Here is a 27,991-nt window from a genome sequence, read left to right on the forward strand (position 1 = left end):
CACGAGCATGTTTGTCACGCAAGAGAGGTTTGCGAGAAATCCGTGTTGAGCTGGAGATATCAGATTGCTGGAAGTAATGTGATCTCGAATAGCTCGCTTCAGAATGCGTTCCACCCCCTTGCACGGCACGCTAGTGAGGCTTGTAGGCCTATAGCTGCCGGGCGATATTCGGTCACCAATCTTGTAGATTGGCGTGACAATCGCTTCCTTCCAAGCAGAGGGAAGGCGGCCTTCGTCAAGCGACTGACGAAACACCAGGCGTAAATTATTTGCCAGTGTGGAGGACGTTTCTTTAAGGATCCTTGGATGGACCTTGTCGGGCTCCAACGCGCAGAACGGGTTGATCTTGTGCAAGAGTTGTCTATTGTCCTCCACCGTGAAGACCACTCGGTTGGGGCTATTCGTAGTTCGGCCTTGACAAGAATGGATTTGACGAGGACGTTGGGGCTGAGTATAGACACGCATAGTGTTCTGTGTAAACCTCAGATACCACTTTTGAGTCATTTGTCGGTTCTCCGTTTCTGTCCCTCAAGAAGAACGCGGATGGCTTGTTTCTGCGGCGATGTCTCATGTATTTTAACAAGACGTTCTTGTTTTTTCGAGTGAGGTCCAAGATGGTCGCTTGTTTTCGTGTGTTCCATTTGCGGATTTCTGATTTACAGCGGTTCTGCATTTTGCGAAATGCCAGTTCACCTTATGTATCCCCTGAAGTCATCTGTTTGAAAAGGAGTTGGTACATATCTCATTGTTGCTTTTTACTCTGCTGTGCGGCTAAACATAGGCTTGTATATTCGTTTTGATAGGACTTCAATATGAATTGAAACCTCTTGGTCGGTCTTAGAACCTCGTGCTGCTTTGCCACACACAGGGGTATCATAGGGAACTGTATACCCACGTTTTTTAAGATTTCGCTGCGAGTCAACGGAGATGCTCTGGTCCTGAGTTGGGCGTTGCAATGCTACTGGGCACAGACCATAACAGCTCAGGTATTCTGCTCTAAAACAGTGCATTTTTAAGAGGAAATGAAAGTGGCATTTCCACGGTGCATTGGTTTAGTACAAATGCTTGAGGCTGTTGTTTGAAGATCGTTCAGATTTATCCCGCAGGATTTTGTCCATTATACGGACAAGTTTTGTGCATCATACCTGGGGACCGGACCAGGCACCGTTCACTTCTGCGAAAACGCTATATTTTTTCCAGAGGTCAGCCTTGCTTCGTTCCGGTTTCCATAGAAACGAAAGCGTACTCCGCTTACATTGCAGTATGGCATCTGAAAATTTTAAGAGGTCTTGCATTACAATAATCTGGATCGCCATTTCGAAACAGAAGAATGTGAAAAGTTAAGTAGCTGCATTTAGGACAAACAACGGCACTCAGATCTCTGAACGTAAGGAAATTTTATGCAGCTATCACAGTTATTACGGCATTTTTCTCCCACACGGGTTATTTCTCTCGGTTATGCAAATGGAGGACTAGGGTTCAATTAAGTTTGTTAAAAGTAAAAAATCATTGTAGCCAAGTTTGTGGTTTATTATGTCTGGCGGAGTGAAGCCGGAGGCCAAGCATTCTTGCAGAGAGGAACGACAAGGCCTCTCCATCAAACCGCTTGCATGGCCTGTATATTAGCATCTGAAATGTGCCCTTTTTATGTTGGGCATTCCGTAACTAAACAAGCCACAGCATCGTTCAGGCTATGTGCGCTCAGTGTTGCGACTAAATCTGTACCAGCTACAGTTCGGGCCAAAAAAATAATCGTTGAGAGTAAATCACCAGCACATTGGTAGAGGTCGGTTTTGCTTTGCACAGTCCGATATGGAGTGTGGATCATTCTTCTTGGTGATCAGTGTTTTTTTATATAATGCCGAAAACATAGACATATTGATTGCAAGCCGAACTAAAAGATCGCGCGTCTCCTAATGTTTATTGGTACGCAAATATCCGGAGGCCAATAAACGATTCGAATATAGTCATGACGCTTTTTTTGTGAACAAGAACGATGGTGTTGCAGCCAACGGAATCATGAGTATACCGGTCTAATTAATTAGTACGAAGGGTGCAATGGTACTCAAGGATGTTGTGGTGAACCAGGATCGCTCATAAGTTGTAATTCTTCCATAAGTATATAAATACGTTCTTGAAATTTTTTCCGGATTGCACGTATACGATGAGTTCTGGTATTTTTCTCTTAGGCGAAGATCCCTCCTTAAGAACCAGGAATTCTCAAATCATCATGCATTCTTCGCGGTTGTCTGAGTTGTCGAAGTAAGGCCCCGAATGTGGTAGGGCCTGTCGTTTGGGGTTAAATCGCTTTCCTTTTGGGTTACCTAAAGTACAGTTTCTGCATCAGTTGCTTCTGACAGTCTATAACGACTAGACCAACTGTCATTTTTCAAAAGACGGGGGAATGCAGGCTACATGCGGCTCTGTGCTCTCGGTCAAGCACTTCCCTTGTCTGAAGTTGATGTTTTCTGCGTCTGCTCCGTGTACTAGTTATTCACCCACAATCCCTCACGAACTCCTAACCCTTTACATTTCGAATGCATTCTGACGACATTTTCCAACGCACTTTTTCACCACTTGCGTTAATACGTACTGTGCGCTTGTTTGCCATTAACTTACGTCAACTCGCCCTTCATCCAGGCTTTCTTTTGACTTGCACCAGTAGCTGCATCAATTGGACAGCAATCCCTATAGTGTGAGCTTTGTCTTTGATATCTGCACACTTCGCACGCGTAGTAAAATATTTTGTTGATAACTCCCGGTACTTCTAACCGCGGTTTCGCTTGTGGCTTTACGCGTCACCCGAATGAGCTTCCCGAAATTTTTCTCGTATTCTGAGATGTGATCGTTTTCTTTTTTGAATGTATAATCCCAACATCAAATTTTGTGATTATTTTTCACCCCAGCCCATCCGTCGCGTTTCGGGTATGTGTGCACTAATTATGATAGTATTGATAATGTTTATTCACAACTGGTGGGGGCATGCCGTCAAGGAATTTTCATAACCACTTATTTAGAGTGCTCCCGTAGTAGCCGCACTAACCCTCCCTATGAGTTTTCTCTATTTGATTAGGTTTTTTCGACGCGAATATTTTATAGTACAAGTCCCACGTAGGTTTCCTACTCCCAGCCACTCGCCCGTAGCTCACAAGAAACAGCGCTTCTAAGGCCCTGACCGCAAACCGAAGCCATTTCATTTTTTACTTTATTAGTATCCTTTCGTAAACCAGCTGGTGGGGGATGCCGTCAAGGAATTTTCATAACCACTTATTTAGAGTGCTCCCGTAGTAGCCGCACTAACCCTCCCTATGAGTTTTCTCTATTTGATTAGGTTTTTTCGACGCGAATATTTTATAGTACAAGTCCCACGTAGGTTTCCTACTCCCAGCCACTCGCCCGTAGCTCACAAGAAACAGCGCTTCTAAGGCCCTGACCGCAAACCGAAGCCATTTCATTTTTTACTTTATTAGTATCCTTTCGTAAACCAGAACTTATTTCCCAGACATCAAATCAAACACTGGGACTCACGTTTGTAAGCGGATTGTATGTTGGTCAGCAGTATTCAGCTGGCGTTGAAGTTTGCGTAATCTGATGAGCTATGATAAAGCCATCATTCCTCTACTTCGTGAAGCGATTGTGTGGCCCCACATCCCCATCGTCCATTTACTTTTTTGTCCAAGGAACGCACAGCATGAGAAAAGGCCTGGGATTCACTCTCATCACCCTTCGAAGTCCAAGCAACATCAGATTGTTCGGTAGTTCCAACCAATATCTCCCCTCATGTCCAACTCAGCAGCTCTTTTCCCTTGTAGCTACCCTTTCGACACATACATGACTGTACAGGTCACCGACACTCGCTGGATCACAAGATCTGTCCTTCTTTTTTCACTAACAATATCACGCCACAGAATCGTGACTCACTTGAATACACAGCTCACAGTCAAGTCCTCGATCCCAAGACTCGCTTTATATCCCTACACGTACAAACCACGACACACAAGAGTGACTCATCTGACATCGACTGTCTACCGTCCGATGTGGTAGCAACAAGCCATGTACTGACACCCACACACGCAAACGTTCCTACATATAGGATAACAGCACAGCAACACAACACAGCTCAACGGAGTTCGCAGGTCGCCCAACTCGGAGCAGAGCCGCTCAGGACTTATGGCATTTCACTCACGGATATCCAGGTCTAGGTGTGACTGTTACAACAGCGAAGACACAACACCTGCATCCGGACTTGCAACAGGATTTATCAACCTGTACCTGCAAAAAGATAAGTCCCTTGCTTGCATATAAACCTGCTGTAATAATTTTACTCAACAAGTAGACATTGTTAGGGCTCTCCGTTTTCTCGTACTTACAACTAGTTTTTGTGTTCTCCCTTTCTAGCGGAATCTTGGATTCACCCGGACTTAGCTACACTCAGAGCCGCTGCGCATAAGATGGGAAGCCAACTGGCTACCTTCCAAAGCACGTAGGTAATTGCTTGCCTTCCGGCTCCTGACGCACCATGTCATCCGCCAAATCTCAAATGGGCGTCGATTCACATTGACGCACTTGCCTGTGAGATTGAAGTGCCGTCAGTAGGTCTCAATTAACAACGCCCTTTGTCACATCCCGCTCAAGCTCACAGAAGCAGTTCACTTGAAAGCATGTAACCTGCTTGACACCGCCCGCAAAGTTCCACGCTTCCGAGAGTCGAGTCCACCATCGTGTCGTCCAACATTATTGCGATTCAGTGATGAAAACGACGCCATAGTTCTGCTCGTAACTTAGGCCCTCCTCTCAGCTACCCAACAGTGAAGGTCAAAGCTGCTCGTGCTTGACTGCAAAAGTAGGTGATTGCCTTCCGGGTCCTGACGCACCATGTCATCCGCCAAATCTTAAATGGGCGTCGATTCACATTGACGCACTTGCCTGTGAGATTGAAGTGCCGTCAGTAGGTCTCAATTAACAACGCCCTTTGTCACATCCCGCTCAAGCTCACAGAAGCTGTTCGCTTGAAAGCATGTAACCTGCTTGACACCGCCCGCAAAGTTCCACGCTTCCGAGAGTCGAGTCCACCATCGTGTCGTCCAACATTATTGCGATTCAGTGATGAAAACGACGCCATAGTTCTGCTCGTAACTTAGGCCCTCCTCTCAGCTACCCAACAGTGAAGGTCAAAGCTGCTCGTGCTTGACTGCAAAAGTAGATTTCACATGCCACAAACTCCTTATGTGAATACGTAAGCCGGATCGACATTGATGCATGCGCGCCTAGCAGCCAGGGAACGCAGGCTTCAAACAAAAGCGTGATGAATCTGACAATCAACGCGGCTTCTTATGCAATGGCACCATATTCCATTGGACTCACTGCAGTCGCCGATCACATTCAAGCCGGTTTGAGGCATGTCAGGCCTGAAACCTTATCTGATAATGATGGAGTTGACGCGTTATTACTGATTCCCAGTGTTCCGCCAGATATCCTTCAAGTTCGCCCTATTAACGTACTAACTCATACTCTTGTGCCACACAAACCTGCCTGTCAGCGCCAGATCTTGCACCTACGCTCGTGACCATCGGCTCTCCACTTTTACTTTTGGGCACCCACTCATATCACCGCTGACCCATATCACCAACTATATTGACTGCTGATATAAAAGATTCTGTATCTCATCAACCCGGACATGACGAAAGCCTATTCTTCCTCCCGACCTTCTGATTTAGAGATACTCCGTGGCTCCCCACGAACGGTTTCTTGGGGGTCAAACGGCCGTTGTCTGGGCTTGGTATATTGGCACCCTCTAACACACTAACTCCCCGAGTTTCAACCCTTTATCCTTCTTCTACAAAGCAGACCATGCCCCAAAATGTATAAAAAATAACTTTGGCCCCCAAGCCATGCAAGACGGGTCCTGAGCAGAAACTTTAACCCACGAATACTGCTAAATAATCTTGATTCACATCAAGTTCCTCATCCATGAGCACTGGCATATCCTTTGCGCGAGATCTCTTTCCGCCGCCTCATCCTTTTCAACGGATACGTTCAGCTTAACCTCGACGACATTTGCCTTACATCAAACCGCACGTACCACGTCTTCATAAAACTCCGTATCAGCTAAGGCCGAAAGTTAACGCTTCCCCTGTCTGCTTCAACATCAATGCCCACTCACGACAGTCCCACCTGTACTCTATTTTCGGGTGCCGTCCGTCCCTCCACACCAACTACCTTTTTTTGCTCCGATTCTTCTCCATTAATCCGGTCGATAACACTCTGAAGACGCCCCACAGGTTTTTGACCGCCGACCCCAGACACAAACCCAGTAACCTCGGTTTCATGTAGTCCGACGTTCCCTAACTAATATCGCTTAGTGCATTCTTTTCGGGCCATTCAAAAAGTGGTCAAAAGTTTATACGCCCACGTACTATCACCAATATGTCTAGTTGCTTCCACACCAATTTCGTGTTTCTGGTTGCCCTTCACACGGGCGATTATCCGCTCTAAGTCATAAACTTAGTAGGCTTCGTAGGCTCTCTGGTGAATTCCACGACCTCAACCCACTGATTCAAATTCACAAACTGAAGACTGAGATTACCACTTAAAAACCGGCCCTTGAAAAGCACAAAAAATCTATGTTGTAACCCATTACCCCACTCCATGTTACTGGGGCGCTTCCTTCACAGGTTTTGCTTCTCTTATTCCTCTGCGAACCCAAGTATTGTGGCCGCTGACGTAAGGCATCTTTCGGACCCTAGTGATGTCGTCGAATTCCTAAATTTCTAATTTGCGGGCTGCTATGTTCCGTCCGCATTGACACTTTCTACATATTGCTCCTCACCTGGTTCAGTAATGATCCCAGCTATTGATGTGACTGCCCCCACACTTTGCACTATCTCATTTGATTCATCTGACTAAACTTCCTCACCCATCCACACTATAGACCCCAGTTTTCCAAGCATTGAAGATGCCCTTTCGCTCATCTTGAAAGTTGGTATACCGGATATCTCTATTTTCATCTTCAATCTCTTCGAAATCCTCCTCATCACTGGCACAGTTCTAAGTCAATGAAGGCACTGCAACATTGTTTGGCACTGCTGGTCAGGTCAGCGAACCGGTTCAGCTAGCTATCGTGACATCCACCGTGTTTTCTTGCACACCGGAATCCAGACATTGTTCAACGTCTATTCGAGTCTGCTGCTCTGTCGATCTGCGCCTCCGACAATAGCAAACTAGAGACGAAAGCCGGTGCTCAGAGAAACTGAAAGTGCAACGTTGCATCATAAAAAGCACAATGACTTATAAAAGACGATAAAAACGAGGAGTCCTAATCTTCAACAGCCGCCAGTCGTGCCCATTTGAGAGTCACATCCAAATTTGATGTGATCAGTGCAGTTGCCTGAATGAAATTCGCTGAAAGCACTAGACCATATCTTATCACGTGAATACAGAAAAGCTACAACCATCAGAAAAGAACCTGATTCCGCTTTGGTGTGATGATTTGTAAACTCTATGACTCATTAAGCTACACAAAATTGTTCCAATGGACTCTTGTGAGGTGTTCTACATCGGGTAGCCCAAAATTCAGGGACTTTACCGGCACAATCTACTGCATAATGGGCTGGTGTTATAAACACTAGATAATTCTCGTTTAACAAAAATACTAATCTCTGGCAGTTACTGTCGAATACTGCTAATTTGTGGTCGAAAAGTTAGGGCAAGAGCTTTGTTTGCGCACCCGTACTGAGTACTGCGAATCAAGCGCGTTCAGCCCAAACTTCAGGATCGGATCGACACTTAGCGTAAAACGTCCATTACCTGCCTCGGTCGACAACTAAAACTCAGAAGTGAGAGCGGAAATTGGGGATCGGGCATGGTGAGAATTTTTCCGTCAACATCTCAATAGGTTAGTGCTAAAACAGGCTACGCACACTAATGCCCCACAATTTTATTGCCCCTAAGCTCCGCGGCGCATTTGACCTTGTTGACCGTCTTGTTATTCTTGACAGACGTTCCCAGTAGATACTACCTCAGCTAATTATCAATAGCACGTGTTCTTTCACTTTTCAACCATCTTGACGAACAAAAATATACGCAAAGCTCTTCAAACGTTTCCGTGAGTGGAGCGGTGTTTTAGCTTAATTTGACAAAAGGGCGGAGGCGCTTGAAGGTCCGTAAAACCCCTATACTAAAGCAAGACGGTCCGGAAGATATCGTTCTCGCCTTCAAAATGGGGACAAGTGTTATTTAGTGAACAGATGAAAATAGCATTGTCTTAGAAATTAGCAGATTCCACAGGTGTATGGTCATGTTCTGGGACGGGTAGTTACTGAATGCGCCATTCGAGTGTATGAAGTGTTTAACTAATTGCATGTCTCATTCGCAGCTTGTGAGATTGAGTCAATATGCAAATGACTAAAGGTTGTATCGCTTTGCCCAAGTTTATATAAATAGGGCGGCACGGCATCACCTCACTTTTACTGGGATAGGCACATCAGGCTGATTCATCGTATGGTTCTGAGACTTCTCCTCTACAAGCGGCCCAGGTCTCCAGAAACAGTTGTCCCAAAACCGTGATCAGTGCCACCTGGAGCCGACGCATTTAGAAAAACGCCTAGCGAGGAACTGATTTATCGTGCCAGGGTATATATACAACCTGGTGGTCAGGTCATGCATAGCGCAATTCTACAATTTTTATGATAAACATGTTTCCGATTCCTGAGTCCAATTCACTGTACAGCCTATCATGGGAATCTGATAAAAACTGCTTAAGGTCTGGATTCCGTCGGTGCGACTCGCCCTTTTGAATATAATATACGGGATTCCCTTTGTCAAGCGGCCACCATGAGGATGCCATAAGATACATCCATTGATTTGGGGCATTAACACCCCTGTTGTCAGTCCTTGCCCAGCCTGAACTATCGTCTGGAGGTCCCTTAACTGCAAAATATAGGCACTGGTGCCTCATCTGTTCCTTTTCTCAGTCTTATAAGAAGGGCCTGCGGATGAAATGTAATTGGACTGCGGAAAGGTACCAGTATTGAAAAATAATATCATGTTATTATGTATTATGATGATAAGGCAAACATTGGCTAAATATTCAGACTGCGTATTACGGCACATTCGACCTTGGGGATAACAAGTGTGACTTCTAACCACACTCAGGGCAACGGTGGGAACCCTAGCGAGAATAGTGAAAATAGTGAAGCCAGTCCTAGTTTGCGTTACGGCATGTCACCTGCCGGCACTTCTTCAACAGGCAAATGAATCTAAAAATATGCTTTCTGTGCGGCGGTAGTCATGCATGCGCAGAACATACCTGATAAACCCAAACACAAGGCCTGCTTCTCGTCTGAGTTATCAACCACCAGGTACATGTCTACGCTCAACTTTTTTGCAGGGCCCTTCGGCCATTTAACGCCCAATTAACTGGAAGTTTCTCAATGATCAAACGTCTCGATGTGTCTGAGTTCATTCGATCGGATGGACATGGTCTTAGACTCATTCATCCCACACAGTCACCTCGCGTAGAAGGAAAGTCAGCTTTGAGGCAGGTTGCTTATGACGCTGTGAAACAGACAGGTTTCGAAAGTTTTCCTGCGTGCTGGCAATGCTTCCGCTGACGGTTTGCGCCCAAACGAGTCACAGTTCGCACGGTTGCTAAGTCAGGCTAAGTGTTTGGCGATTTAAATTTTTTTTAAATTTTTGGAAGGCAGAAGGAATAAAAATCTTGAAGTGCTACTTGGCACGTTGCATGTCCGAAACATCTTTTAGAACGGATTGTGCACCCGAAATTCCATCCAGTGTACAAGAAGAAGGGAACGAAACAGTAGACGAGATATTTTAGGATGTCTTCCGGATGGTTTGTTTTAGGCTTCTATCCCATATAACTGTTATCATAGGCATCAGATGTGACCTACGAACTTCAAACTTGCAAGTTCTTATCAGAGTATTTACGAAAAATGGCAGTTACGCTATTATGTTTGCAAATATTCTGCCTCTCTGTTCGGAACAGTCGCTTGCTTTGCACTTCTGAGGAGAGGCATGGTGAAGGGTTAGTGACAGTACTTTGGAAGCCGTACTGGAAGCCACAACGAGGGTGCGCTACTATGAATATTTCCAATCAGCTGACTGACGCAGCATTTCAAGAAAATTATTTTCGGTTGTGAAAACTAACCTAATCTCTCTCCTCGCTGCATTAGATTCTTTTATTTCTTGAAATTCTAGTTTCCACCAAACTTTTTACCTTCAGTGTAGATTTTGTAGTTCCTCGTTTTGCCGTCCAAAATGGGTAGGTGCAAAAGCACCATTGTGATCTGCGACCGTTCTTCGTAATATGTAGCTTAGGAATATCTTTAAATAAAAAAATATTGAGTAAAAACATGAAAAAGGGTCCACATCCAAAGGCAATTCTGGGCGGATGGTATCCAGCAGCTGGGTCTCATCGCGGGTAGTCGACTACCAAGCATTTGCTTCGCCTCCACAGATCTTCGAAAGTAGCAGGACCACACAATGAAAAAAGTTCTTCACACCAAGCTCAACAGCCAGCATAGAATTGTAGAAGACGTTCACCATGAAGATTACTGCATTTGGCGCCCAACCCTAACGGGGCCGGGGCATTTCAAACGTTATACGTGCACCCGAGCCTTCTTCAACGCCAGTTACTAGCTTAGGATATCTTTAAAGAAAAAAATATTGAGTAAAAACATGAAAAAGGGTCCACATCCAAAGGCAATTCTGGGCGGATGGTATCCAGCAGCTGGGTCTCATCGCGGGTAGTCGACTACCAAGCATTTGCTTCGCCTCCACAGATCTTCGAAAGTAGCAGGACCACACAATGAAAAAAGTTCTTCACACCAAGCTCAACAGCCAGCATAGAATTGTAGAAGACGTTCACCATGAAGATTACTGCATTTGGCGCCCAACCCTAACGGGGCCGGGGCATTTCAAACGTTATACGTGCACCCGAGCCTTCTTCAACGCCAGTTACTTGGGGTTGTGAATTTTCTTTCTCCAGATTAATCCGGAAACGCTGACTAAGAAAAGCGTCTAGGTACTCTAGCCTTTTCATAAGGTTGCCGTCACCCCTGAAAGAGCCTGACACAAACTTTGGTCGATAAACTTTTCACTGTTGCCTGTATAGAGAAAGTATCCGGTGTGATATTCCTGATAAGAGCAAACACTTTCATTGGATAACAGACTTTGTCATTTTTGGTGTGGGATGCCTAGAATAGCCTTTCTCCTACGGTTGTCCAAGCTGCATCAACAATTCACTTCAAATCGACTTTGGAGGCTTTTTACTTGGAACTTTATGATGAAGGGCTTGCTGCCCTTCGTTAAGAGTCAAAAGAGCGGTGTTACACCATCACTAGCTGATACAACTTGGACGAGCGGAAGCCGCTGAGCAGCAAGAACAACTCGGCCTGAGGTGGATCAAATACAATTCTAGATTTTGTGCGCCACTTGGTGCAGCCGAGAGTAGTAGTGCAGAAGTGTAGAAACAAGTGACCCAAAGATGATTATAGCAGTTACAAAACATCTGTTGTCCAACTTGCCTACCTAGAAGTGGTATAACATCAGGGAATCAACGGCCATTTGGGAAAAATCTGCTGTATGTGATTTTTCACACGAGAGAGCTTAAGCACACGTCGCAGTGTGAAAAAATGGTTACCGCACCCTGGTTCTAGAAAGGACAGCTAAACGGCCAGCGTAGCTTTGCGTATGGCGAGACCGTTCACATACTATCCAAAATAATGCTGAGAAACTACGACGATGCGTACCGAAAAAGCCATATAATAAGTATAAACTTTTGATGACCAGTTAACCTTTGAATATGAGGCTCCAACATAACGGGCATGGTCCACCATTCGAGGGTACTGCTTTGATCGTTTGTCATGATGTCAATAATTACAGACTGACAATTGGCTGTACGAAAAACTGGGTTACAACGCATCGCAAGTTTTGCAGAACGTACAGTCATTACTAGCGTGATCTTTGCGAATACTCGCACTGATAAACATACTTCACCGCACGGAGAAATTAGAGAGCAGTGCTACATCCTTTTTCACTTTTGCCTCTCAGGTGAACGACAGTCGATGAAGGACAAGAACAAAACCAATCAGGTAAAATTGGACTAAGGCCTCGATCATTTTACGGATGATCCGACGCACCTTCTCCCGTATTACTCGCACGGACTTCCAGATACTCTATGGGGCCTACGTCAGACCGCTCCTGGAGTACGCCAACCAAGTTGTCTACTCAGGACGTACGAAAGACGTTACCCTCATTGAGCGTGTCCAGCGGGCCGCCACGAGAATGGTTGCCGGCCTCAAGTCCGTGGACTACGAAACGCGTCTCGCGATGCTTGATCTCTTTCCCCTGGAGTACCGTCGCCTCCGAGGGGACCTAATTCTTACATACGCCCTGTTTGAACAAAGCTTGGCAAACAGGTTTTTTACCGTTGACCCAGCAAACACCCGGCGAGGACATAGTAAGAAAATTTTCAAGCTCAGGGCACACACATCCGTTAGACAAAACTTTTTTCATTTCAGTTAGTAGCTGCGTGGAATGACCTTCCTCCGACGGTTGTACACGCTCCTTCTCGAACCCAATTTAAAGCACCATTAGACATTTATTTATGCGAATCCTCGCGCTGGCGAGCATACTGCCCCGCGCTGAGAACATAAAGAGCAGTGCTACACCCTTTTTTCACTTATGCCTTTCAGGTGAACGACAGCCACTGACCGACAAGAACAAAACCGACCCGGGAAACCTGGGCAAAAGCCTCGATCCTGTGTATCAATCCGTGAATCCTTTGTATAAATCCGTAGATTCGACTGTGCAAGCATCTTGCCACAAGTTCGCGCACAAGCCAGGTAGAACTATTCTTCTTATTTTATCTAAAAACAGCGTCCAGGAGCTGACATTGAGGCCACACTTAACGAATCGAGCATGCAAGCGGTCGACGCACTTATCTGCGAGTTCAATTAAGCTGCAATTAGATTGTTTTCTCTGAACTTCACCATAGCAACACGAGGTCGACCGAACCCCGCCTAATAAGATGAATAAATATGTTCTAAGAGGGCCGTCTGATCTGTCACGTGGTACGTTGTTCAGTGTAATTCGGACGCACATTTTTCGAAGTAGCAGAATTTTTTCATTGTTATGATTCGTTTTGGTTCTAAATTGGATTCTTGGGGACATTAGTTTCAAACACCGCTATGATAACAAACACTTCATGCATTCTGGATCTTTGCGCATCACTATCGATGAGTCCAAATCACCGAACTGGGTTTCAAAGAAAACAAAATTTGTTCTCACATACATAAGAAATCAGGGAAGCGCATAAATGCCTGACGAACCAATAAGTTTTTTTATTGTGGTGATGAAAAAACAAGTTACACCATGATCATTTCACTCCTCAGGGATCACGAGGGCTCGCAGCACACGTCATTGCATCAATGGGTTATTTATTGATTTTCGTATTGATTCTATTCGTATATTGATTCTATTGATTCGTTATTGATTCTATTCGTATATGCAATTGTAGATGGGCGACTCGAAAGGCCCATTACGTAGGGTTTGACTGCCTTAAGAGGTCTCTGTTAATGTAAAGCAAAAGTAAGTCACGGGAGGAAGGCCATGGAAATATTGAATTACACTTCACCGAAGGAAATTTCGGAGGTCCTTATTCCATTCAACCAACACACAACAAAGTGGTTTTCTTTTCCAGATATTTTAGGTCTCTGTGTGCATTATGCTAATCCAGTGCCGTGGAAATTAGGATCCATATTTTACAGCCTGTCGAAGCAGAATGTGATGCAGATATCGAGGAGTTGAAACTGATAATCTACGATTTTTCAGGCGAATCCGAGCCTGGTATCACAGTACTAAGAAGCATCTGCGCCGGGATGAAGTTTGAACTAGTCATCTACTCCAGGCCACTAAAGGCATTCATAAATGTGGCATAGAATTCTTATGTGCCAGGACCCGGCCAGATGCAGTGCAAACACCAAAGAAGAAGATGAACATAAGGGAAACCAGTGTTTGTTCACGAGATTAGTGCGCAATAATAAAGAGGCTTTCAAGCAGCGCAGACATTCTGGCTTCCGGAGGAACTTGACGACCAAAAACGAAGATAGAATACACCACGGAGTAGTTGAGTAAAAAACCCACAATTTTCGAGATTAAATTTTCCGGTTTTCCACCAAATGAATCAAAACATGGATGAAAAACAAGAAAGTGTATTCAGAAATTACAATGCCTCTCTATCATCGCCACCATACTGCTCAAACTTGGGAGCGAGTTCAAACGGTGTTCAAATAGCCTCTGACAAAAAACTTGTAGATCTAGAATACGCAGACCACATCGTTCTTGAACTTGAACAGAAGCTGTAGTTGTTTTTGGACGAACCGACCAAAGTCATCGGTCCACTTGGGTGCAATTCGCACACACAAAGTCCAGGGTCATATTCCTGAACATGCAGTCACTGAACACGCCTCTGAAAATCCAGAGACACTGGAAATTGCGGAGCATTTTACGTAACTTGGAAGTTGTAGTAGTTCAGATTGTAGTGTGATGGATGAAGTTATTGCACGAATCTGCAAAGCTCTGGTTACGTTTGCTAATTTAAAACACTTATGGAGTCAAAGTCTTACCTCCTCGAAGCTGAAGGGACTTGTACGGATTTTCGTTATGTGTGTGTTTCGTTCCTGGCCTGTTTGAACTGGGACATCTTCAGTTGTTCAACAATCGTTGCCTCAGAACCATAGCTCGTGTGGTTCGGTGATGGGAATGATTGTGGTAAGTGAACATTAAGCCCCTCAACTATTCCCTTTTGCTCTTCTCTTGGAAATAAGGATTCTGAATAAATCACGGATGTACGGCAGCAGAGAATCAGTGTTGAACACTGGTGATATGCTTTCGACCATTGTAATTATGATGGCTGTTATGTGTTCAGGACAAAGCACTAAGTCTCCCATCTTACGCCCTTATTTTTTAAACCAGGCAGAGTATAACTGAAGGATATATACCCAAGGTTTTTGTGTTTAAGATGTTTAGGAATAGTAGCAACCCAACATTAAATGTTTTTACATGGTCACAACAGATAATCATCGTGCTCGAAGACAGACGTTCGTCAGTATGAGATGAAATGCGTCAAAATGCATGTATTCACTCCTTTTCAGAGCGAGCTAGCTGATGGCGTACCCATTGACACTAGCAGCAGAACTAAAAGTGGTGTTTTGCCAACTCACACCTATGGCAAACTACCACGACCCCCCCATACAAAAACCAAATCTAAGTGTCAAATTACGGGAAGCTACTTCTAATGCTGACAGAATAAATGGAACGATTGGATAGCTCTACAGTACTGCTGCACTTCCGGGTGTGAGTTTGTTGAGCATGTACGACGCAACCTATCTTTGTAACTCACTCAAGAATCATTCGGTCCCTGCAGATACGCGACGAAAAAGACATGTGCCTTACATACAGATACAGCTTACATAAATACTCGATTCGACTGTAGAAAACGGCACTGGATCCGTACAGATTTCACTGTGCATCTAAAGGCTTAATACGGACGAACCAGTCCAGAAAACAAAACTAATCTACTTCATTTTGGACAACCATTGTTGAATGTGCATGAAATACAAGTATATAAATAGGAAATGGCAAGAAGCATTTGAATATTGTAAGTCTAAATGCGGCTCTTTCCAAGTGTGAAAACATGCCAAATCCATGAAACTTTCGGTAAAATTGATGCCGGTTTACATTACCATAGAGTTTTACTGTTTAAACACGCTGCAATGGGTGACTGAATATGCCTATGGAAGTCATGAGAAGAAAAAAAGCAGCCAGAGGAGCCTGTTTTTGTGATTGTGACTCTCGGTTAAAACATCACAAACTGATATGGTTCCAAAATTCTGGCGAATAAAGCTATAATCGGAGGTACATACCCTTTGGTGAATTAGAAATCAAGGACGCAGGGTAGAATGATGGGTAGATCAATGGGTCGCGGAATCAAGTAATTCAATTTTAGACGATTCCATAAGCCCCACTCAACCCATTTCATTTTGATTTCTATTTCACCAGAATATATGTACCTCCAATTATAAGCTTTCTCAGGTGATTTCTGGTACAATATTAATTTGTGATGTATTAGCCAATAGGCACAATCACAGAAAACAGGCTTCGTTTGTCTGCCTCGTTCTTCTCATGACACCGTGTTAAGTGATGAACTGGTATGTCCCAAAGTGTTTTTTGGACAAAAGTCCGACCGGCGGTTACGGCGCACTCTGGCATCGAGATATTTGCAAAAAAGCGCTAACGAGCAACTGAACTTGACATTACCTTTGCCAAAATTTATCAGTTTATCCGAATTGTAGCCGGTCCTGGTCAAAATGACGCAAGTTCGGAGCTAGGAAACCAAACCAATTGCAAACCAAAACCAACCATTGCAAACCAATGCAATCAACTCCGGAAGGTTAAGGTTTTGAGCCAAGAGGAATGGAAACGTTTGAACGCAAAACTACAAGGTGATGATGCAGAGAACGCTAAGCTTGAGGAAAAACGACTGGCGAATGAAAAACTCAGACAGACCTCCCAAGAAATGGTTAAACACTGGACAAACACTTTTCTGGTACACAAAAAATTGTGTTTTGTGTCGATCCAACACATGTGCTGAATAGGGTTCCAGACAGAAGAAGTTGGACGAAAGAGCAAAGCGATTGGCTGACGAGGAAGCAGCACGAGTAGCGATCGATATTGAAGAGGCCAAACTTCAAGCAGAACAGCGTAAAGCTGCGATCGAAGAGGCAAAACTGAAAATGTACTATCAGACGGATCAGATGAAGCAACTGCACGTGCGTGCCTAAATGAAACAGAAAATTAACCGAATATTTTTTAGTCCGCTCTACTTCTCACCGAGGTTTTGCAGGAGCGCAACGCACAGTTAGAGCTAAAAGAGTTGTGCGAAAGAACCAAAGGAGATAAAGAGAAAGTCTTGGTAGAACAGTGGAAGCGAGAATTGGCCGAAGGTAAGTCTTGTGAGCTTTGACACGTTCTTAATTTATGCGAAATGAAGCGGAACGACAGGAACAAGAAAAGGTTGCCGCAAGGCGTGCGAAAAATATTCAGATCGCAAACGAACTGAAGGAACAGTAAGTACTTTGTTAATTAGCCAACACTGCTTTGAGTGATGACTTGCCTGTGTTACAGGAATCCACCTGCAGTTTCTGCTATCCTGTGGAATAAGTAGACATCTTATAGCCTGAGCTGCCACACTGGTGAGAAACGGACTGTAGTTTATAACTTGATAAGGAAGCCAAAGCTGTCTAGTTTGTTATAAGTTATATGAGCCCGAAGGCGTAACTCATACCGAGGTAGGTTAGTTCTTTGCATAACCACTTACTGAATAGGCCAGGCTCATCCTGGCGCTTGGCATATGCTAGACCCACAATTTCGAGGAACAATGATCCCCTATTACTTGTTAACCTCTGTCTAACGCGGACGAGTAAATACCGTGATGGCAAAACGGTCTTTACCATTGAGGTTTTGCGTGAAGGCACCACTTTTTGAATACCTTAACAGAGTATTATATGATGGCCACCTTCCTCTCTCTCCCGAGGAAGAGGTATTCTAAGGTGTTGACGGATCACTACCAGGTGGCCACAACGAACACCTGCATTAGCCATTCGCGTAACTCCGTTGTTCTTTTTTGCCACACTGCTTGTGGATTTTGTGACATTTGTGCATAATCACATACAGCACTGAGAGAATCAATAAAGTGGCGGAATAGCCTTACCACTCATACATCTAAAAATGCTGCACTGATTGGGAATCTATACAGATGTTACCGTTTAACCCTACCCTTGAAAAGCAGATCCGACTCAGGTCTTGACAAAGGGTTAAGATCCGTGATCTGACGAAACAATTTTGTCATTACGATTTGGTTATCATTGCTATTATACCTGATCTTAATACCACCTGGATATCGAACAGAAACTGTGGCCTGATGAAGCAACAAATGTGAGGCTGAGTATAAAGTAATCAACAGAAATTCCAAGTTTAAGCAGCAGCTGATGCCATAAGAAAGCAACAAACACAATGAAGTTGAAGAATCGTACTGTGCAAGCAAAAAAATCGGAAGTCAATGCGTATTGTGGGCTTTCTCAGCTCCAAGTCGATAGTAGCTGTATGCACTAGAGAGCGGGTGAATCGGAAGTCGTATTGTGGGCTTTCTCAGCTCCAAGTCGATAGTAGCTGTATGCACTAGAGAGCGGGTGTATTTTCAGAAGCACGCAGCCCAGGTAACAGCTAATAAATTTCATTCTTTGATACCTAGAATCTTTGCGCGTTATCTCAAGTGTTTCCGCATAAAGTAAGATCACACATGACAGAAAAATACCTTTTTGTTTTAACTTTCATAATGACCATATAATTGTTTCGTGACGTTCATTAAAAGAGGATGTTCGCCTGTGAAAGAATTTACGGGTAGTCGGTGAACTAAAAATGTTCATTCCGTCGTCTCTGTTTCTGAGAGGGATACGGCTAAGATTCTAAAGTTATATCCTCAGTACTGTGCAAGTTAACTGATGAACCCGATATATTTGTCAACTAACATCCCTTATTTTGCTGAAGAATAAAAGAACATATCGAGGCAAAGAAGTTGGAAGAGAGTGAAAAACTGGCAGAGCGTGAAATGTTGCTGAAAATTGCAGCAGAAGATGAGGAGGAACGCAAACGTTTGATTCAAAGAGAGCGGGTATTGGGTTTGGATTTGAACTCGGACTACAAAGAACAAATGAAGAGAAACCAGAAAATGAAGGAGATCGAGCGTTTGAAGGAGGAGGTTAGTAATTTGCTGTGAATGTGATCAGATCTCCGAAATATCAATCACATGGACACAAATACCTCTAGTGATGCTCATTAGATGGGCGCAAAGGGATGGTTGTTTTACGGTTTGAGCTTGTACTCGAGGCCTCTGGTTCCCGACTACGCACCCTCCAATTAGTTTGAGTAGGTGGGTAAATTTGTTTGGGGGATAATTTTTTGATATAACCATCCTATAACTTATCCGTAATGCCCCCTGATTCTTGACGGATAATCGGAATGATTTGTGCTAAGAATTATCCACCTACTCATAAATAGGTCATGGGCTCGGAATTTACCAAAGATCTGGAGAGCTTCAGCTAGACTCTAAACATAGAGCTGCTTGTGGCCGAAAGGTCGTGGATTCGGCACTATGGAGTTTCGTGAGATGCGCACTGCTGATGATTCCTAGTAAGGATAAAACAACTGTACAGTGCTCCTAGGCTTTTCAGCTTCGGACCGAAATGCCCAAATCTCATTACACTGCCAGCAATATAACACCTTCAGTTACATAGGCACTTCCGTCCTTATTCGGTATCGCCAGATGACTTAACGGATCGAACATTCGATTTTTTGATTTAAGGTTACAGATTCCTAACCTCAGAATCATACTTTCACTACCCTGTATCCATAGCTGGTTGGTACTTCCTGTTTGAATCGGAAAGTGAGGCATACAAGGTGTGTATGGTCATTTTTTCATACATATTTGGTCGCCCTTTGAAAGGAACCGATCAGAAAAGTGATCACTTCATAAAAAACCGACTGTTCTTAAAATTGTTGAACGTAATTCTCAAGAGGTGGAGTGCGTCAAGAGACGTGAATTATCGTCGCGTCTAGCTGGGTCGTTGAAAATTAGGATAAACTAAACACTGCCAAGAGCAAAACGCATTGAAAACAGCTTTACTTGTTTCTGAAGTATAGAGAACTCTCGTTAGAAAATCTTACGAGATCGAATCCCATCAAGAGTTTGAAGAGATGTCCTGGTTCGGTTTTCTACATCAACAGATAATTTTTCTTCATTTCATGGAAAGCGAACACCCCGAAAAATCGGTTCCCTTCGAACTGGAGGTCGCTGTTTGGAGAATCTGTAGTTTGGTTACAACTCCCAATAAAGCGGTGGATAATAAGCTTCGTAGAAACGACGGCTTAATCTTATGGATGAAGCCTCACATGATATTCAAAGGGAATCTACTGTTTATCTAAGACAGGTGCAAAACGTCAAGACCACTGACTACTAAAGTGGTGTCTTTTGTCAAATCCATGCTTCTCTACACGGGAAGAAGCAATTATGCCAATCCCATTGGAGTCATCATCGATTTAATTGTGGAAAACATAAGCTTCTTTCGCTTTTCTGATAAAATCTGGAATGGCACCTGATAATAAGTGTTCTTTTACAGGAAGAGGAAGAACAATGTCGGATTTTTGCAGCGGCAAAACGAAAAATGACCACAATGCGGGTTCTGAAAGAGCGGGAAATGTTTAAGTAAGTTGTGTGTATCCAATGACAGGAATCACAGCCAGGAAGTGTTTTTATTAGAGGAAATAGTTCTCCGAAAGCGAAAGGTATTCCTACATCTTATTACCACATAATTACTATCCAGGATTTGAACAGTTGTCTGGTTTGTTCGGGAACTGGGATGCAATACAAATAACAAGTGAATAAGTCCACCTCGCCAACTTCTTTTAGGATACATTAAGACCGGCCAAAAATGATTGCCCCGGCCAGTCAGAAAATGATCGGGTTGACAAAAACTGCTTGCAACTAAAAGTCTATCATCATAAAACACGCTTTTATTGCATTTAATCAGATGTAAATTGGGAAGGCGTCGGCTCCACGAGGAAACAAAAGTTACTTCGAAGGAGACTCATAAATGCGGACTGTATAGAGTTGGTCACTTTAGATGGACTCTTTTGCTGAAGGATACTGATTTTGCAACATAGTTTATTTAACGTGCAAAAGCTCCATGTGGCAAAAGAAACGATGCACACAGAAATTCTTCACATCGGTTTGTTCCGTTGGGGAAGTATGTTTGAGGGTTTTTTGTTCATATCAAGCATCTTCATTGGTTTCCATCTCTGAAGAATATATCTCGCAGGAGAAAGGTAGACCGCGAACGCTGCAGGCCTGCGTAGTTGCAGTTATGAGATCACCTTCAATTCAATGGCCTATGTCTGTTTTTCGAAATATAGTACGCTTCATTAAGTGGTTAGTGCTGCGAATGGGGGAGAACATAAAGTTATTGATGGACGGAATTTCACAATGAAAACTGAGGTTATGAGCCGAATACGACAAAAACGAAGTATCCTCTTAATACCTTATCTTGGCCTTATAATTCCGGTGCGGTCAATCACTCACTGTGATACAACTTTTCCTCAGGGACAGTAGACTACAGATGCCCATTAAAATGGCTTTGTACCAATTATAGTAATCAGAGTTACACTGCACCACAGTTACTGAATGTTGACTGTTGGCCTCCATCAGAGGTTACTATTGGTGAACTGCTATCGATTCTCAACAGCTGAATGTACACAGATTACGTCCTGCATGGTCGACATGACACTGAAAGAAAAACACCTTTCCACAAACAAACTCATTTGCAAACCGGTTCGGTTCTCAAGAAAGACTCACCTGAATCCTGGATGGATCTCTCGTTTATGATATGCTTCAACTGAATACGCTGCACAAATCCACCTCATGTTTCAGTTGGTACAATATTTGAGATATCGCAGTTTATTTTCACGAAGGTCGCTGAAAGCTCTCCAATGGTTATCGACCGGTTTAGCTCTTTTTGGGGCTCATCAGGTAGACGCAGCCGCCGAGTTCCCATCATATTATGTTCGCCTTGAGCCCAAATTACACGGAATATTGAGTAGCACATCGCTTTTTCAAAGAAACACTTCCTCCTGCTATATGGAACAGTTTTGAACTCAAGGACATTTCTATGCAATAACACTTGTTCCAGATCTTGTAGTACAGCTGTGTCACCCGCAAACAAGATTATGTTCCAGGGAAAGTCATTCAAGATATCACTGATTTGCTGTTTTCGAGCGGATTATTGGTCGATTGAGCAAAAACGAGACGGGCGAGTGAGTTCGAAGAAGTGCGATTCATCTCGGTCAAGAACGAGACAGGGTAGATTATTCTCAAGGCTTATGAATCTAATGCGCTATCTTGCGACCATCCCACGGTTCTTTTCTCGTAAGATGGGTCTGTCATTGGAGTTTTAGCATTTTATACGGTTGAATAGTATAAAAACACACTGGAGCACTTTCAAGCGCTTTATGACCTACTCCACTGCAGGGCCCGCGAAGAACAAATGGAACGGATTAAAAACTTTTTGTCTGAACAGTTGAAGCTCAAGTATAAGGATGAAGAAGAGCGTTATGCACGTGCATCTGCGGAGAAGCAAGAAACCGAAAATTTGAAGGAAGCAGAAAAGGCCAAGCTGAGGGCACAGCGAATTGCGGAAATCAACGCACATCGTCTTGAAGAAATCCAGCGTCATCGAAAGGAAGAGGAAGCGCAAAAACGAGCCGAATTGGAGGAGGTGCGCATACGCAACGAGGCTATGCGTGCCGCAAATGAATATGAGGCAGCGTGCCAAGCAGACAGGGCGGCCAAGCTGAAGGCTCTGAGTAAGGAATATATGGAGCTGAAGGTCAGTTGCACTTTAGGATTGAGTACGCGGTCTGGGTTAATCTTCCCAACACTGACTAGAGATGTTTTTTTGCTTAATCCCCAAAAACACAAGAGAGATGTTTTTTTGCAAAAGTTGTGTAAATATCCGTTCACTTCGCAATCTACCGTAAACAAATCCCGGTTTATAAGATTTGCATCCCGGTGTCATCCCATTCGTAGGCCGTCGCCAAAGACACTTCTCCACTTTCAAGTTACTTACATCAACTGAAGCAGTATCACTGGACAGATTTTCAAGTGCCAAAAAGACAATTGGCGCAGGATGTTCCTAATATCTTCTCCAAACCATCGGTTCTGGAAACACACACAGGAAACTGCTTGTTAATAGTCCAGTCATCGTCAAAACGCAGCTAGTTTTCCTGAAGACCTTGGGAAAATACGCGAGCCATCCAAGTGTGCAAAGGCCAGACAAATAAGTCAAATAAACAATAGATTGAGAGTGCCCTTGTTGTGATTGTTATGATTATTACAGAGCAGAGCAGACTTCGACTGACGTACATTCCCCATGGTAAGATGATGGCTTCAGGAGGATGAGGCGTTGAGGCACTATGATGATCTCTTTCACTTACCAGACAAGCTGAGTGAAAAAACTGGTTTTTTCCGAACTACCTCGCAGACCAAGGGGACCGTGCGCTTTCAATATTTCTTCACAATGTCGGGTTGAGTCCTCCTAACAGCAACTGAAGTAACCCTTGGGACGATTTAGTTTGGAAAATCGACTACTTGTGGGTAGCCAGAGTTTTCACAGACCTCATTGAGGACCAGGTCAGAGACCTGGATTTAAAGGTGTCCATCCTGAGAAACGGAAAATAATAGTAGCTCAGCTGCAACAGCCTCCGTGCCTAACTACCATTCCATACATAGGAAGCACGAAGGTTGCGGTGCTACCAGGTTGCTTAAGCCTATGCAGGAACAGTTGAGATGCCAGGAGTTGGGTTCGAGCCATGTACCTTTCGGTTACTCGGTTCGCGTCTTGACCATCTCGATATGCCGAAAAACACGAATGCACAACATGAGCCGGACCAAGAAAGCATCTCAACTTAGTTAAGCCATGCACAAGTGTAGTCTATTGTCCATGTATGCTGTGATCAACAGTGAATTTGCTAGGCGAATTTTCACACAATCAGGTCAGTCCTTCACACATAAAAATAGAACTCCACTAGAACCAACCGCCAAGCTTGGCGGGCCGAAAGGCAGCCGCCTGATGAGCGAACAAGTCTGATGTGTTTGTGTGCTGGCGGTTTAGCACGAATGATTGGTTTGCTGTAAAGCCGAATGTAACAAGTGGCAGGAGTGTTAAATCAAAAAATGACACATAAGTTGCCTCGTTCACCTCATCTTCTTTCCTAATTTAGAAACAACAAGACGACAGCAAGAAACTTGAACGCGAAACGGAAATCCGACTTGCGGGTGTGGGAAATAAGCTGGCTCAAAAAGAGAGGGAGATTTTCCAGGATTATAGCAAACGTGTGAGTTGACCTTTATCATCTCATTGGTGATGCTTTGTTTGGTATGTTATACAATGTTCTCCCGTTTAGGGGAAGCAGGACTTTGAACCGTCTATTTCGAAAATTGGCCGGTTTATTCCCAGATGAAAGCATCACAGCGGATGTCCATCTAGATATATTAGTGGTCCAGCAATTTATGCCTTAAACACAGCTGATACACTAATCCAGCACATCAGTGAATTTCTCTTGATCAGACTTGAGTAGAGTAAGCGGAATATTTTAGTCTCGAACGAGCACTCAGCACTGCTTGCTGGAACATTTCACAACTGTGATGCCAACAGAATGTGAAGAATACCGAGGGATAAGATGAAACAACGCCTGAACTCGATGATCAAATTCCCAATGGGTTCCGTTTTGTTTCAATGCAAAAGGGCGCTCGTGTAAAACAGTTATCTCATTTAATAGTTTGCATGTGAATTCGCAAAGACAAAAAACAGTTCGTAATAACCCTTATGGTAGGCTGGTGACCTTCATTCAGGTTTCCCATGTTACAGTAGTGCCACCCACAGACATGCTGTAATTTCGAATATCTGGCATCTCCACCACACTCCAAACATCAGATTTTATCTCAGCTCTTCCTTAAACTTAGAATGTCTGGATGCGAATGAAAATTCATCATCCAAAAGCAGAGCATGTGCGATATGGTTTAGATTGACCATTCCTACCTATAACAGTGGATCATCATCCAGAAGACGTATCGGAACCCCACAAGGATGCACCCTCGAAGGAGAGTCCTGCATTAAGCTGTTACATACAGCTATTGGCTCTTGAGCAAGATGAAAATCACAAGAGCGATGCGCCAAATACAGCGCGAAATGCATGTTGTACACATAATTCCGGATATTATCAGCAAATTGTTTCAAGTAGAGATTGTATATAGTGAAACTGAGAATAAATGGGATCAAGAACTTGGAGAGGTACGACATTATAAAAGATGACACTTTATGCGGATGTTTGAATTCCGGAAGATAAAAACTCTGGAATATTTTTAGAGAAGAACTGCCTCACCATAGTAGCGACATAGGAAAGAAAGTAGTTGGATTGCCATATGGAAATGAACGTGTTTTCAAGTACGCCCAATCAAACACTCAGTCTTAACGCTATTTCGACGTAACTTCACCATGCTACAATCCGATAGAAATACCTTCATTAAGTAGCAATCTAAAATAACAGCAGGTTCGAACCACGGTCCTCTCGTTCGAAAGTTCACACCTCGCCCTAAGCTATCAATCCAATTGCAAAACCGTATGCAGTCATCAGGAACAAAACGACTGGATTTGTGATGAGCACTTCCGGAGTACACCTTATGAACGTTTGGTGTTTGGCACAAATAAAAACCAGGATACTCGTTGAAACATGTGGTGCGAAATTATAGTTGGGATATGGAGGAATTGAAAGGTCAGGTTTGATTAAAGCAGTTTAAATTCCACTCGCAGATTTAAAAAGTCTGACGACCATCGATCAGACAAACCTCTGAACTAATGACCATCCGTCCGACGATTTGAGTGCACGCTTGTTTTGAGAAACATAGAAGTCAACAATCCTTAAAACTGGAAAAGAAACCTTTGACCAGCTAGACAAGATGGATATTACATAAAGGAGTAAAGTGCCATCCGAATGGTGTCGCTTTCGTTTTCTGGAGAAACCATCCACAATAGCCTACCGAGGGCGACCATTCTGAGAGGGGGATCAAGGGTACAACAATTGTCACGGGACCGATCAAAAGCAGTGAGTTGTGAGAAACTGCCCACTCCAGAAGCGCAAGATTGGACATGTAAACGTAAATGATTCCCAAACTTATGTCAATTAAAGATTGCCTTAAGCTGTCCGAGAGAACCATGCATCTCAAGTTCGGCCTTGTGGACATAGATGAAAAAACCCACCACGTGTTTAAAAAGGCTATTTCAAACTGACGTAGCTATGTTCTGTGAGATTTTTGAGCAGCAGCGTTTTACCTATTCATGTGTGGGAATAGCCAAGTACCATAACTTCTACTACTACTGTCCAACACTGAGCTATGATGTTGCGATTATGTTATGCACATTGCAAGTCATCTTCTGAAAAGAGTGATACAGGTAAGATGGCTAGAAAATATCTAGACGGAGTTCACATGATGCCTCCGTACCTGACTGGAAAATCTATGACCCGATATCGTCCGAGTTCGCATGCCATCAGCTCCTTTGCCGATTGCCAGAGTAGCAGGCACCTCGGAATGCCCATGAGGACAGGTTACAAAATCGTAGCAGCAGCAACAGAACTCGGAATGGTTTCTGACATGCCGTATTTAGCACATAATAATAATGAATAATCATTCAGCTGTAACACCCTCAGTTCCTAGATGCCACGCCATCAGAAGCACGACATACTGCCGAGTTGCCCCGGCATAGACAGGAACAGTTGAGAGGCCAGGGTTGGACTCGAAACACGAAGCTCCTGGTCAGTAAGTTCAGGCCTTAACAACACAGCTCTTTGGAAAAGGAAACAGACTTAAGCGCAAATTCGTGCTGCATTACCACATCAATGTGAAGCGGTTAACGATAAGCCGTTCTATTCCTGGTGAACTCAGCACTGATCAAGTGTACGGTAGAATAACATTCCCCCGCACTGGAACACTTCGTCGGAGAATACCCAACAGTGGCTTCTCATTTCAAGAGGAATGAACAATGCGAATCTCACTCATTCTACACCGCGACCATGAAATTCCGCTCGTATCCGGTAACTTCAAACGGCCTTTGTGAATTCAAGATAGAAATCGCAGTTTGTTTGAAGTTAGTGCTCCAGATATAAAGTCGCCACAGGCATAAAATAGTGTAACACAGTGGACTTGCGAGTTGACCATCAACTCCGGCTGTCTGGGTGATTACGAATAATTTTGTGCTATCCACCTGATCCCAAAAATAAGTACAGTTAACAGACAACGAAAATAACGGCAAACATTGAGTTTAACCAAGGAAAGCCGCACGGTATTCGGAATCCATATAGTAACAGTGAATATAAAGTCATCTGTATCCCAGAGGTGAATGAATTAACCGCTTCAAAAACTGTCTTTCATATGACTCTTCTTCGCGAATGAACTGCACTGACAAAAACGATTGTGGAACACAAACCATTTCTCGAACGGCGTATTTTCCCATACAGACACAACAGACTAAAGTCTCTCGAAGCATGACAAGGTAGAAAGAAGTAAGATCTAGTTGGGAAGGACGTTTTGGAAGAGGGCTCCCCAGAAAGTAACGGAGGTTCAGAAGAATCAAGCAAGTCACCTGGGAATGCGGTTGACCACATTTGGAAAACCTTATTCGATATTACAGTGAAATGGGAATTTCAGCCAACGTCACAGTTACATTGCACAATCCATAGTCTTTTAGATGTGGTTTAGAAAAATTACTTAGTGTCTGATTTCGGTTTCCTTACAAGATGTTCCATACGATATTCCCAAAGAACTCATGTATGGGTTAGGCAGTCTCACCTATTTCGGCACCTTACTGTCTTATGCTGCTGTAAATGATTCGGAAGAAGCGAACTAAGTGGTTGAATATCATATTAATCAACGTCTCAAGTCGTCAACTTTTCTCCAGTGACTACCAGATCTCTGTTTTGTTACTCTCACAGGTGATTGAACATTGCAAAGCGAATGGAAGGAATGTATACCCATTAGAGAGAGTCGCACGAGCCCATTCATTGCTTCGTCCGGACTTATCACCTCCTGGAGGGGGCACTGGTGAAGACTTGGGAGAGTCCAGCAACAATACAGGGAAGACAAACGGTCAACGAGTACAACAACAACGTTTGTAACCAAGACAATGATCAGAGTCAATGCATCAAGGGACGATCCTTTTGCTTTATCTGAAGTTATCAGCCATGTACAAGGAAAATCCATTTAGCCAAATAAACGACAAACGCACCATGAGTCTAGATTTCCTCCTAA

General features: G+C 43.7%; 1 protein-coding gene across 1 annotated transcript; it reads left to right on the forward strand.

Moving 5' to 3' along the window:
* Window positions 1-12,144: 12,144 nt before the first annotated feature.
* T265_08663 (hypothetical protein) lies at window positions 12,145-27,979 on the forward strand (the record flags this gene model as incomplete). The annotated part of the gene is made up of 11 exons (XM_009174534.1): window positions 12,145-12,478; window positions 12,714-12,863; window positions 16,374-16,600; window positions 16,677-16,850; window positions 16,895-17,024; window positions 17,072-17,147; window positions 18,628-18,838; window positions 20,256-20,341; window positions 22,160-22,517; window positions 23,911-24,024; window positions 27,676-27,979. 11 exons carry the CDS (start codon window positions 12,145-12,147, stop codon window positions 27,856-27,858), a joined length of 2,043 nt encoding a protein of 680 aa, XP_009172798.1.
* Window positions 27,980-27,991: the final 12 nt, after the last annotated feature.

Source organism: Opisthorchis viverrini (genome assembly GCF_000715545.1).
Source record: "Opisthorchis viverrini unplaced genomic scaffold opera_v5_235, whole genome shotgun sequence".
Taxonomy (NCBI): domain Eukaryota; kingdom Metazoa; phylum Platyhelminthes; class Trematoda; order Opisthorchiida; family Opisthorchiidae; genus Opisthorchis; species Opisthorchis viverrini.